We start from the raw sequence: 13,349 nt of genomic DNA, 5'->3' as shown, positions 1-13,349 counted from the left end.
TTATAAAAAAGGTTGTTATAAAAAAAATACAAAGTGTAATTAAGATTAGCATCAGTTCAGTTCTCTTCCCTAAGGACATACTGACTTTCTCAAATTAAATACAGAAACTATTCAGTAAGAAATGTACAGGGGGCTGGGTTATGATAGGTTATCATTTGTGGGGGAGGAGACAACCAAACTAAATATAGTCACGAGGAAACAAGTGACCCATCCTTGGAGACTCAGGGGCAGTTAGTACGGGGGCAGGCAAAATGGCACAACGAAAATGAGTTTTTAAGAACGGTTGTTGAAAACTTTCATCGCACCATTGCGCCCATCCCCCGACTGGCTGCCCCTGGCTGCTCCGAGGATGAGGGTGAGCCAGCAGAAGTGACAAGAGTCCCCAGCAGCCTGGAGTGAAACTCATGACCTTCCACATGCGAGGTAGGGATGATACTCTAGCCACTAAGTTACAGGAAGACTTATGGCCAGCTAGGCATTCATTAGGTCAAAAATGGGTCTGGAAATGTTCTTGTTATGCCAAGGAAAACATATATCATTTGATGAAAATGAGCGTTTCTATCCTCCACCCGCTTAATAGGATTTGAGCATAGAAACTTATAAGAAATTATTGTTTGGTGTGAGACAGAAGAGACAATCCCCACCTCCCCACCCCCACTACTCCCTTATTTAGCCTAGAAGTAGACATACCGCTGAACAAGGGGCTGGATTAGGTCTCATCCTGTTCAAAACGGGTATGGTTACACGATTGTCATCATTTTATAGTGTATAGCAATCCGTTGTCTTTTAAAGGCAAAGTGATTTAATCGAGGGTACTGTCCTACACAGAGAAGGTATTTTGTATTTTTCGTCCTAAACAGGGTCAGTGTTTTAGACCACGAATGGCACCCCACACCCAAACATGAGTCCCCCCACCTGGCCTATTCCCTCAACTTCAATAACTATTGCATTGCAGAGGTGATAACTGGATTAACTTTACAATAATAACACAAAACACAACAAATTTGCATTTTTTTATTTATGGTTCAACCAGTAAATAGCTAGTCTATAATCTATAGTTAATTCACTACCCTATGACGGTAAAACGCTTACAAACCAATTTGAACAAGACAATGTGACCTCACATAGAGTCACTGGAAATACCCTACGGGTAAATGCTCTTTCAACAAAATAAAAATACATGTAACTAAGTGCTCAATGTGTGTTTTGTACATAACAAATCAACAGTGATTTTTTATGGTCTATTTAACAGATCAATGGCAGTTTTTCTACATGGGCTAACTCTTATAGACCATAAAATGACATCATAAAATCTTCGAACCATGAGCTGTGGGCGAGAGGTTTCTCAGTCAAGTTTTGAACATTTTATGGTGTCATTTTATTGTCTATAAGAGTTTAGCATACCTTAGTGACCGACTATCGCGTAACGCGCGATCTGATTGGCTACACAGGTGCCGTCTATCAATCGATAGACGGCAGTTTGTCAGAGCGCGCATGATTTAGCATGCATCATTGCACAAATTCAAAATTTATGAAATAAGATTTTTTTGCTTCATAGATCGATCACTGAGGTATGCTAAAACAATTAGACGGCTCGCTCTCGGTTTCTATCGCCTTTGATAGTTGGCTCAGGGCTTCGCCCCTCGCCAACTATCAGCCAATAGAAACCTCCAGCTCGCCATCTAATTGTTAAATAGACCATAGAAAACTGCTGTTGATTTGTTTTTACAATAACATGGCAAAAGTATGTGCGGAATTGGCTTAATTTTCTCTTGAGAAAGCACCAACATTACATCTCACTTCATTTTTGTCTGTACTCTTATAGACAATAGCTACGAGCCAATCAGCACGCATGAACTTTGACAGTTACTGTAAAACATTGTTCAGTGTACCTTGTGAATAACTGCTGTACAATTCTTAACACTGCTAGAGTCGTTTCACTAATTGCCAGAAGAATTCAATGAGAGGAAGCTGCCAATTTTTGAAGCTATGATTAGCGTTCTAGGATTTGGAAAACAAAATAGGTTTGCTTCATGTCAATTTGTTTAAATTGTACTTGCAACAAGCCAAGGGACGTTTACTGTGCCAAAATTGGTTTTTGAATTTTTGACGTGAGCTGGGAAGTTTTAACTGAGTCACATAAACCTTACATGGGTCAAAATGTTTCTGAACTTATGACAGAACCAAGAGAAAATTGTTTTTATTTGTGAAAAAGTGTTGGTAATTGCCCAAATAATAGTCAATAGATGACATCAGAGAAAAACAAATGGGGAGAAAGAGAACCAGACTTATCAACATTGTCTCCCCCATTTTCATTCTAACTTAATTAACTGGAATAAAATGGTTAAATTCTCAATTGCAAGCTTCATTGCATATCGACTTCCAGTGAATAAAACAAAGGACAGTTTGTGTGCTTTTAAAGGTTCACTGCAGTTTACCAGTATCAAATCACTTCTGTAAATCCTTCATCATCAGTGAATTGAAGAATGCTTAATTGTTTACAGATAATAAAAATGTGCACAATCTGCTATATAGGTTGTGTTTCCATCCCTGCTAAGAGTTGCTCCACCATTTCTCGTGAGCTCCTTTCATTTCGGTGATGATTACCATGACAGCTTGCTTCTCGGTGTTTTTAGGAGGCAGTGGGCAGGTGCGATAACGAAGTACATCACCTTCTTTTGGTACGTATTCTCCTTCGATACTGAAATTAAAAAAAAAAAATAGCTAGCTACGACTCTTCCGCAATTTCAACACTGTCCAAACCTGTGGTGTTGATTTGTCATAGATCTTGGACATGCAATTAGCTTATTCAAGCCAGAGCTAATAAGCGGATGGAAACACAGTGTATAAATAAAGTTTTCCTGTCCTATCCAGGAGTTTCACTAAGGGCAATAACCTGTAACCCGACACAGCAGAATATGCTTTCATGACTGTTACATAGGATCATTTCACTCACAAAGCAACAAATTTGTCATGAATATGATGCTCACTGCAACATGACTCAAAACGCAATTACACAAGTGAACTACCTGAAGATGGGTCCAGGAAAGCTAAAAGAAGCTGTGCAGACCACATACATGTACTTGTGCATGCCATGGTGAACTATGGCCCCAAAATGCCAAAAAAACACCAATCCCATTAACCAGCACTGTGTAAACGCCTGGTAAGCTCAATTGGTAAAGCACTGGACTGCAGGGTGGGAGGTCGCGGGTTTGAACCCGGCCCGACCCTGACTCAGGGTCTTAAAATATCTGAGGAGAAGGTGCTGCCTTTGCTTTAACATCTGCAAATAGTTACACCTTCAGGTAATTTGGATGACCACGTAGAAATGGTGGTCAATTGTCTCAAATCCAGGGGCATAAAAGAGCCAATAGGGACGTAACCACCCCTGACCTTGACCACCCTCAATGCCAGCATGTGGTTGGCTTGGCACAATTAGCTTTAGGGCTTCTGAGTGAATGAGACCACAAAACTGTATACCAGGCAGAGGTCATCCTACTTTGCCAAGTGATGGAACTCTCACTGACACAATGCTTCTCTAGCCTTAACCTACTCTCTATCATGACACAGTGAACACAGGCTGCCTTGAAATCTGGTTCATACACTGTAAAATAGTTTATAGAGTGAACAAAGTGTTCAAAAAAATTAAAAAAATTATTAATTAGATGTTAGGAGAGGTAGTGATTTTGTAATGTTTTGTACTTTTTTAAGTCTTCTTGTTAAATATTTTTACTTTTTATGTATTTTTAATACCAAGACCCCCTTTGATAACAGCATTTATTACACTGACTGGGTTATCCTGTACAAATATTATTAATATTAATATTATTATTATTATTATTATTATTATTATTATTATTATTATTATTATTATTATTATTATTATTATTATTATTATTATTTCCCTCTAAGTTAGTTTTGAACTTACTCAGAAATGTGCAAAAATATATCTTTTCCTCCATCATGAGGTGTAATAAAGCCATGACCTTTATTTCGACAGAAGCTCTTGCATATCCCTGTTTGCTCTGGAGATTCTGAAGCAATCCTTGACCTGGAGGGACAAATAGCATTGTGTAGTTCAAAAAACCACCATGGATACCTCCCCCACTAAAGGGATTTCTCTAAGACCCCTCTCCCTACCCCACTGGAAATTCCAATATAGCTTCATATTTTCCTTGAAATTTTTTCAAGGTCTTTGAGATTCCTCACCCCTCTCCCCTGAAATTTTCAATCCCTTCTGTGGAGGGGGGAGGGTAAGGACATTGTCTGGAACTACCCATTATTAATACTGAAAATGGGGACTGAGACAAGTACAAATTTTTGTCAGTTTGCTTTAAGTAATTTGCAAACAGTATAAACAGGTTGTTTACATGGATTGCGCTATTTGTCGTTTTCCTCTGCATGATCCTCTATTTTTGGAGGAATCTACACAAGTGTATTTGCAACCAACACAAATGCATTGCTCACATTAAACTATATGCTGCTACAAATTTAAAAAAATATTAACACAATAAGACTACTCAATAATTTCATTATTAACAATATAATATGATACATAGCCAACAGGGCACGTGGGGCCAAGTTGGCTATAATTTATTGTCTCATATTTAACAAGAGAGAGTGGAAGAATTGTTTTATTAATTCCAATCAGAAATGTTGCTGATCTTCCTGATTTCATTTTGCAAGAGCAACCAGAAGAAAATTTAATGGTCGCTATTTCTTGGACATGGTATAATGGCTCATACACTGTGGCCGCTAGGCCAATCAAATCCCTCATTTTCCATTAGCTCACATAGGCTGAAGATCAGTAATTGTTGATTGCAATTAAACCTTTTTTATATCTGTTTGAGGTTTCTTCTCATTAAATTTGAGCCAATATTCTGAGGTTTAATATATTAATAATCAATATATTATAAAATCATCACCTGAAACACACATGATTAAATGAATGGATGAGAACGTAATGTACAGAAAAGAAAATAATGTGCAAATTACATTGATGTAGAAAATGATTCTGACTCCTTCATATTGATGGAACTCTTAACAATATTGCATTAGAAACAATTCATCAGACAACACAAGAGAAGTGAAATGTCAATAATATTGTATAAACTAGATATAGCTCATATTTCTTGTGATCAGTATATAACAGCGCTTGATACAAGTATTTTGCTTAACTGGGATAATTCTTGACCTCAGCAAAGCTATTTCATGTCATTGACAGAGGCGTCAAAGACTATAGGGAAATCATTCGACAGCACCTTTGATAATAGCTGTAACACACGAACTAATTAATCCACAATTATGAATTTGTCTTTGTCTTGAAAGTTCGCACATGTTTGCTTAAATTAAAGAAATCATCAACTCTGGCAGCCATTCACAACTAACATAACAGTAATTGCGATCTACTCACTGAGATGATGTTCTAGTTCGTCGTGTAGGCACAGGGCTGGGCACTTTGAAGGGGAACTTCCTTCCGTGCGGAGGAGAGCCTTCAGGGGTCGATCCACCCGAGGTTCGCCTCTTCGTGGGGCCAGCATGTACCCTTGTTGGGCTCACCGGAGGTTTTTCGCCATCCTCTTGGGAAACCTGACTTTCTTCTTTGGTGTCTGAAGACATCTCTAAGTAAATAAAGAGGAATGTTGAAAAGAAATAAGAAGAACTCAATATTCTATCGTGTCAGTTTCCAGAGAGGAGATCGAGAGCCAAAATAATCAAATAGGCTAATTAGCACCGACGTGTATGCATACACTGATAATTTGCCGGCGCGACACTACAGCCTGTTCTAAAACATGCATTCTTTTGCCAATAACAATATCTTACCAATTTAGAAGATTATCGCGAAATAAGCCACCAGTTTACGACTATATTTTCGCAGGATCTACCTCCTCCTCTCTCCCGCAAACTTGATTGTTGGAAAGTGTTGTTTCCAACTTCTCTCGGTCAAGTCTAGTGGACGAGACATGGGTAACAAAACAACATGGCGTCGAAGTATCATTTTTTTCTCAGAAGTGAATATCACAACGATCTAGAGATAACATGAGAAAAAATAGCTTGTATTTTTATTCTAAACCTGCACTGTGGCATCTAGGATGTTTGTGACCTCAACTCATAAACAGAGTATGAATGGTAAGCCTTTTATTTCGTTGGTCTTTGCTCTGTTGTGTTATACATATGGGCAAAGGAACTTTCAACGCTTCCGATACCTAGCTTTCGATACTTTTTTTTGTCTTTACAAAGGCCAACAACAAAATGCAGAATGTGAAAGACAGCACCTTCTTGAGAGATTACTTGACGCCGTAAAACAGGTAAATAGAAAAGAAATCAAAGCAAACCAAACGCTGAAAATATACAGGTAGTCAATTGATCGATCGTTATCACAATATTAATATTGTATGCATGACATCATTGTACGATAGACATTTAGTCATATCATGACATGCCGTTGATTCGCTCCGCGCAAGTTCTTGTGATAGTTATGACTGACAAATTCTAAGCCCTGTAGTCCTGCAAATGCTTCTAAGTCGTCTCTTTGAAGTAGGGTAACACGATTTGGACACTCAGTTAATTAAGTCAGGATGATCAGTTCTTTGGTTCATCACGCAAGGCTTAGTGGGGAGGAGGCAACTACAGAATACAGGGCTACTTTGAAGAAGTATTAGTTGGGACCTTATAAAGGCATGGCAGCAAAGCCATCGAAGACATCACTTTGAAATAAATATTCTCGATATACTTTGGGATTATTCCAACCGTTCAACTTACACCATGTGAACGAATAATTTGTCCAGGAACATGATTAGAAACAGAAAGAAAAATTCACTGTTGTGTGAGCATGACCTCCTTAAAATTTTGAATTTGGTTATTTCACATTGTTGTCTTGCGATGGACATCAAAGAATGTACTAATTTTTCAACACATGTGCAGAGCCATTGTTAAGCTCATTAAACCTTTTGTATTTTGACATTCTCATTGCCATTATGCTTTCATAAGATCCAAAGCCTTTATAAGATCCCAACTGAAGTGGCTGGCAGTAACTTATACCTCTCCCCTTATGACTAACTGATGAAGGATTTGGGCTGGGGTAAACTAATGTTATTAGAAACCATAATCCATAAATCATGGAAATCATGACCAGCAATACTTGTAACTTCCAGCCAATGATCACTCAAGTCCAATGTATTTTTTTTGTCCTTAGTGTCAGGTGAGATTTGGTGGTAAAACAGAACTTGCAACTGATGGAGATAGCAGGTATTATTTTTTGGCATTTCTTGGTTAAGAAGAAACCTCACAAGTGACTTAGGCCCTCTGGGTTTGTGTAACATAAAGTAGTTTGGAGTATGTATTGCTACTGCCCCTGGATGTGATGCTTGGCCATCAAATGTTACCTTCCCAGTGCTTCATCAAATTTTTTTGGAAATTTGCCCATACCAATTCATACTCCAGGGTGAAGAGAGGTAATGTGAAAGTAAAGTGTAGTGGAAGTGAGTGCTGGTGATCTAATCCAAAGGTCATGGGTTCAAATCCCACCAAGTTCAAAGATTTTTCTTTGACCCTGGCAATCCTCGTTTCCTTCACTGGGATTCCAAGCCCGGGTAACTATAAGAACAGGTGTCCACACTTTGACTATAAAAATATAATTTTGTTCCATTTCTATATGGAAGTAAAGTGTCTTACCCAGGAACACAACACCATGACCCCAAACTGGCCTTGAACCCAGACTGCTTGATCCAGGGTCCATTGCACTAACCATTTGGTCGCCACATTTCCCACCTAGCATCCTTAGGGCAGGCTTAATTTGTTGCATGCAACATGCCCATGACACAAATAATTTTCTAGTAGAAACCTGCAACTTATTAATGGAATTCAGATCATGAGATGTGTGTTGTTTGCATGTTGTAAGAGACTGAACTTTGTACAGTGGAACCTCGATTTAACGAACCTCTATTTAATGAAGTCCTCGATATAATGAACGATATTCTATGTCCCGGCCAAAGTTACAGTAAAATGTATGGAATAGAACCTCGATATAAGGAACCTCGATATAACGAATTCTTCGATATAACGAACATAATCCGGAAGCCCAAATGTAAAATCTACCTCGATATAACGAATTACAATGTCAACACGCGACAGAAGTTAAACGCTAAACAGATCAACCGAGTCAGCAAATCCCTATTATATGTCATAGACATGGGCACTATAGTATTTCAACATCAATTAACTTCTGCTCTATCTTCTTTGTCTCTTATTAGTTCTATAAACTTCTTCACTTTTGAAGGCTTCTTGTGATAAAACGAATACGTAGCCGGAATTTTTAGTCCAATGCCCTTGTTTCTCCGTTTGCCAGTCACTTCCACTTCTGGTTGACAGAAGTCACCTGTGTTACAAATCAATCATTAACTATGACCTCAATATAACGAACATTTTGGTCGTTTCCCGTCAAGTTCGTTATATCGAGGTTTTCGATACAACGAACCCTCGATTTAACGAACAAATTTGGCCGGTCCCCAGCGACTTCGTTAAATCGAGGTTCCACTGTACCACATAAATCGCCTTATAATACATGTACACCTTGTCTTATTCCTATACCCCTGCACATAATTTATATGCTTATTCATGTTTAACTTTTTTTTTCTTGTTGTACACACTTGGTTATTTTCTTCTCTTTAGGGTTGTTTGCTTGCTGACGCAGTTTGAAGCAGTCTTACAACATGGCTTTAAAAGGACAAGAATCAGTGCATTTAGGTAGAGTGTAACAGCATATGTCATGTATATGTAGTTCCACAAAATATCCTTACCCCCTCCCCCACATACTGGATTGGAAATTCCAGGGAGGTGGGGAGGGAGACTTCAAAGATCAAAAGAGTAAGAGTAAGAGTAAGTATGGAGCTACTCATTACATTGGAATTTCCAGGGGGTTGGAGAGGGGGGAAATCATCCCTTCTGTGGGAAGTAGGGATATTTTCCGTAGTAACTATGCATTTTGTTCATGTAGGGCTGCACAATTAGTGACCTACACATTATGTTTTGATGGCCTGATCTGATGCAGTCTTAAACTATTTTTCTCACATTTAGTCTCACTGATTAATATTTGTCAAATTTAATTTTACAGGCAAGTTGGGCAAGTAGCAGGAATAGTCAAATTAGATTCTGAGGCAGGTGGGTGACTTGTACATGTGTTACTTTCCCATATAAACTAAGGGAAGTGGTCAAAACTACATGTACTATACTTGAACAGAACTCACCAAACCACAAAATATCTAGTGTTCTCTGCCCTCAACCCCCTCCCCCCCCCCCCCCACTTCCTTAGCCTTAAAAGGTGGTGTCTTTATTGCATAGCCACCCCTCTAGCCAGCAGTAAAAAATGACAATGAGATTCAAACGTCATTTTTCTTGTTTATCCAGCAATGCTGGCTCTTTCTAGCTGAATATTTCCATGTCATCTCAAATAATATTTTAAAGCCAGTAAAATTTTGTCAATAATGTTTATGAGATAGATGGTGTCTTCTATAACCACCTCCCCCCAACCCCCTTCTCCTACCTCAGACAAGGTGGGTGCTCTTTCAACAAACTTGTTATGACCAGTTCCCTAATATCCCTAATATCATTATAATCTATTTTTATCTGCATAAAAAATACTTAAAAAGTCACTTTCAAAATCTTTCCCTCAAAAACTGTCCTGGCATTCGCTACATGAGTGACCCCCCAGATGTGCCTCCCAAAATCGTATAGCTTTTACAATTTTGGTCTGTAATGATATACCGGTAATAATAAATTAGATTTTTATAGTGCTAAGAAATGGTTATGGTTTAAATTTAGACTTCTGGTTTGAAATTGGGTATGGTTTGATCAGGGAGAGCATGAGCATGTAAACACAATTGAGTCACTTAATTTCACACCAAAAGAGAGAACGAGCGGTGACCAAAACAGATCAATTTCTACTTAACAGTATAAAGAGCAATTAAATGATTCAGAATCACAAAGTTCAGGACTTGTATGAAAACAGTTACGGGTTTTAAAGTGCCAGGCCTAAAAATAGGTATGGACTTGAACATATACTGCGAGCCCAATAATCCAGGTTGCACATGGGAATCTATATGCGTTAAGTGTAGCTCAAGGCTTCGGCTGCACCCTCGGTCATCAACTCTCTTCACTTACTTGTTTTTTTTTTTTTAACTGTTATGTTGTTTCTGTTTTTATTATATTTTGTTGCATCTCAATGGTCTACTATAATTTGTTAAGCTGTTGTGGACTCCCCCTGTGTACACAACAGTTCTTAGTTTTCCTTTTTTCCTATGCCTGTAGGCAAAGCAAAATAAAATAAAATAAAAATTTTAATGATCTGTAGAAATAATTTATCTGGTTCTTCAAATCCTAACCCGGCACCAAAGATTCCCTTCTGTGGGATTTGCCCTTTCAGTGGAACTGGCTGTGAAAAAGTATCCACAAAATGGTTTCCAGCTGGTAATTCTTGAATAAGGTATCCAGAGCTGTCAAAACCATGTCATCAATTTTTTTAAAGCATTAATTCTATAAGATAAATACATGTACATACTAAGTAGTGTACATACTTGTCTCTCTGTTAGTGTTTTGGAGCTTTGTTAAAGTACATTTGGGAAAACTGGAGGAAGAAAGATTTATGTCTCTCCAGAAAGCAACAACAGATGCTGGACGAGGTTAGTAGGATGCTAGTGATTTGGAACAGTACATGTTTATAGTCATGAAGTTCGTATAGTTTTTGAGTAGTTTATCAGATTGTTGTTAACCCTACATGTGTTTAGCCAGGCCTTTTTTTCTTTAAAGCCTACGGAGTGGGGGGGGGGGGGGGGGGGAAGGGAAGGGTCACAAAGTATCAGCCCCCTTCCCCTCCCTTTGTAACTTTAAATCCATTGAGAGTGTGGCAATGATACTTGGAGAGTGTATAATATTGTTTCCTATGAGGTCTGCAAAGTGGACTGATGATATCACATCACTTACAATACGCTATCGAGAATTACAATGTTTGTTCTTGACAGCTGCTATCTTAGATCAGTCATCTTGGATTCATTGATATCTCCATAACAACAGATAAACTGTTCGTATTGACTATCAAAACCAATAAACAAGAATCAAATGCTGTAAATGTAAACTTTATAAGAACAAATTTAATTTTGTCACCATGGAAACATCAATTCACGAAATTATTATGAGGTAAATTTTAGGGGAAGTCACAAAGTTTGGTAGGGTTTGCTGTAAGTTATATTTAAAAGTTATCACTTATGAATATTTAAAGTCAGCACAGGCAGGCTGAATAGAGTTAAGGTTACTGTGTTTTTGTTTAAAGCCAACTGGACTTGTGAAGGATCTCCCTAAAAACAGTTGAAATTGAAGACAAGTCAATTTTAAAACATGTTAGTTTCCTGCCACAAAAAGTAACTTTGTTACTTATCTATTTTCAAAGGACGAGCTTGGTTGAGGTCTGCATTAAATGAACACTCTTTAGAGCGATATTTTCATCACTTACTGGGCAACAAATCAGTTTTAAGGTATGTTTGTAAAGCACTGTCAGACAAGGTAAACTTTCCAGCATATTACATCCCAAAGCTGTTGCAAGACCAATGGCTGTGAAAGAAATTTTGCATGCAACAAACCGTCTTCGCAACTAGACTTGCAGTGACACTCAGTGAAAGAGGCTGTATGGTTTTGTAATAAGTATCTAATGGCTGAATGTTCAGATCATCAGATTACGTATCTGCATGCTCCTTTCACCACTGATTAAACATGTTACTATTAAGGCACTGGTTACTGGTAATTACGGTGGTTGTTCAATAAAAAAAGGAACAGCAAGGTTTTAGAAGCAAAAATAATCAGTGAGTTTATTTATTTAATATTTATGTATAATTTATTTATTTATTTACTCTTTTGTTCATGTTTAAACATTACAGCCAGTTTTATGAAAAAGAAGCTTTCCTCATGGATGAAGAGCGGGCCAGCATGCTTCCCATGACAGCTGCAGGTTAGTCCCATTTCCAGATGAATCTTGAACAAAGTCCCAGATTACATTAGTCAAGTAGCCCATTTTAGCCTTTGAGTTACTGACCTCAAACCCCCCCCCCCCCCCCCCTGAAAAAAAAAACTGAGATTCGTCATTCCTTCTTTATACTGGGTGTATTCATTTGGAAAACTCCAAATGCAGATTTCATGATCTGTTGTCAGATGTCATGTTCTTTTGAGAAATCAGAAAATGGATTTCAGATCCAAGAAATCCCTCTCTCAGAAGGATTTTATAGATAAATCCAAAATACGGATTGCTTGAAATTTATTTTTGGGGGAAATCCAAATGTAGATTAGTAAAATAGTTTGAATAAACAACTGTGCGAATTGAATTTTAGGCAGCCACATCTTTTCAGTGTCCATTTTTCTTTCTTTCTCATCTTTTAACTTGTTTGTGCACAAAAGATTTTGGTGTTTCTATGCAGAAATGGTATAGCTTACAAAAATGATCTGTAATTTGCAGTCCTTTCCCAGCAAAATTCTCTCGCAAAGCAGAAATCCGAGGTAACTGCCATAGTAACAAGTCTTTTCTTGGATTAACTGGTTTTTGGGGAACATGAAATCCAAGAAATCTGGACCAGACTTTGGATTTTCCCGAACGAAAATACCCCCTGGTCTCTTTTCTTTCCCTGGAAAACGGTGGGGGTTAAATTTGAACACCAGAGAGAAGTAGCAGACAACTTTGTCTTTTTATGCTTTGGAAACCAGCAATGGCCTAACAGGGGCGTAGCGTCCATATACGCACGTACGCCCGTGTGTACAGCTGGAATCTGAGAAAAAAATTTCTCATTAATTTGCTGGGTTATAATTTCATATTTTCACATATAATGGCGTTTTTTATTAGACATCCCATTATCCGAGCATTAATCATCCAGTGCTGGCCACTAATAATGGCAAAATGCATTTGAGTGGTAAGCAAAAATAAGAAAAACGCCTCATGTACCCCTCCCTCAAAGTCAATCAGCCAGCCCCGCAGGTATCCTTGAAGGAGAGGTTATTATGCCATGACGTGTGGCTCCAGAAGTTTGCCCGTCTTAAGGGTCAACGCCTCGCCCTTTGCTTGTGACCTGTCTTCATTGTTTTTGTATTTTTTTTCTTTTCGGAACACTGTAGCTCACAGAAAACACTACGGAAATGGTTAAAATAAACAACTTTCTACTGCATTTTTGCCGCATTATTTATTGAAAATGAACCGCAGAAAAACCAGGAGATGGCATTTCCGAGACCCTAAAGTTCAAAAATTTCTGGGGGAGCATGCCCCACACCCCCCTAGTTGTAAGCGCCTTTGGCGCTTACGAAAAATTTATTCTCGTGCG

The 13,349-nt window shown here is 38.2% G+C and overlaps 2 protein-coding genes across 4 annotated transcripts in view; one reads left to right on the top strand and one right to left on the bottom strand.

Annotated features, from left to right (window-relative positions):
- Positions 1–998: 998 nt before the first annotated feature.
- On the bottom strand, positions 999–5,938 carry LOC146486207 (calcium-regulated heat-stable protein 1-like). Of its 2 annotated transcripts, XM_085099399.1 has the most exons (4): positions 5,824–5,938; positions 5,414–5,621; positions 3,929–4,051; positions 999–2,701 (listed from the first exon to the last, which is right to left on the bottom strand). In XM_085099399.1, exons 2-4 carry the CDS (start codon positions 5,617–5,619, stop codon positions 2,554–2,556), a joined length of 477 nt encoding a protein of 158 aa, XP_084955525.1. In that variant the 5' UTR covers positions 5,620–5,621; positions 5,824–5,938; the 3' UTR covers positions 999–2,553. The 2 variants fall into 2 exon arrangements, with proteins under 2 accessions (XP_084955525.1, XP_084955535.1); XM_085099409.1 differs by lacking the exon at positions 5,824–5,938 and having other exon boundaries at positions 5,414–5,625.
- Positions 5,939–5,968: 30 nt separating this feature from the next.
- LOC146486206 (sorting nexin-29-like) overlaps positions 5,969–13,349 on the top strand; it is a 30,780-nt gene continuing 23,399 nt past the window's right edge. The window contains exons 1-8 of one of the 2 annotated variants that reach the window (XM_085099212.1): positions 5,969–6,129; positions 6,241–6,308; positions 7,196–7,248; positions 8,671–8,745; positions 9,113–9,159; positions 10,587–10,676; positions 11,441–11,525; positions 11,925–11,995. In XM_085099212.1, the coding sequence (XP_084955338.1) occupies positions 6,093–6,129; positions 6,241–6,308; positions 7,196–7,248; positions 8,671–8,745; positions 9,113–9,159; positions 10,587–10,676; positions 11,441–11,525; positions 11,925–11,995 (526 nt within the window). In that variant the 5' untranslated portion in view covers positions 5,969–6,092. The remainder of the gene's footprint in view (positions 6,130–6,240; positions 6,309–7,195; positions 7,249–8,670; positions 8,746–9,112; positions 9,160–10,586; positions 10,677–11,440; positions 11,526–11,924; positions 11,996–13,349) is intronic. The other variant, XM_085099218.1, reaches the window with a different exon arrangement.

The sequence above is a fragment of the Pavona decussata genome, unplaced genomic scaffold, assembly GCF_977016875.1.
Source record: "Pavona decussata unplaced genomic scaffold, jaPavDecu1.1 SCAFFOLD_21, whole genome shotgun sequence".
In the NCBI taxonomy this organism is placed as follows: domain Eukaryota; kingdom Metazoa; phylum Cnidaria; class Anthozoa; order Scleractinia; family Agariciidae; genus Pavona; species Pavona decussata.
The sequence above is the reverse complement of the archived record's forward strand: the minus strand, read 5'-3'. Positions and strand labels throughout refer to the sequence as shown.

Coding starts and splice junctions, on each gene's coding strand:
- LOC146486207 (XM_085099399.1), bottom strand. CDS start 5,619: ATGTCTTCAGACACCAAAGAAGAAAGTCAGGTTTCCCAAGAGGATGGC. Junction 4,052..5,413: donor CGAACTAGAACATCATCTCA/GTGAGTAGATCG, acceptor TTGTCCCTCCAG/GTCAAGGATTGCTTCAGAAT. Junction 2,702..3,928: donor ATATTTTTGCACATTTCTGA/GTAAGTTCAAAA, acceptor TTTTAATTTCAG/TATCGAAGGAGAATACGTAC.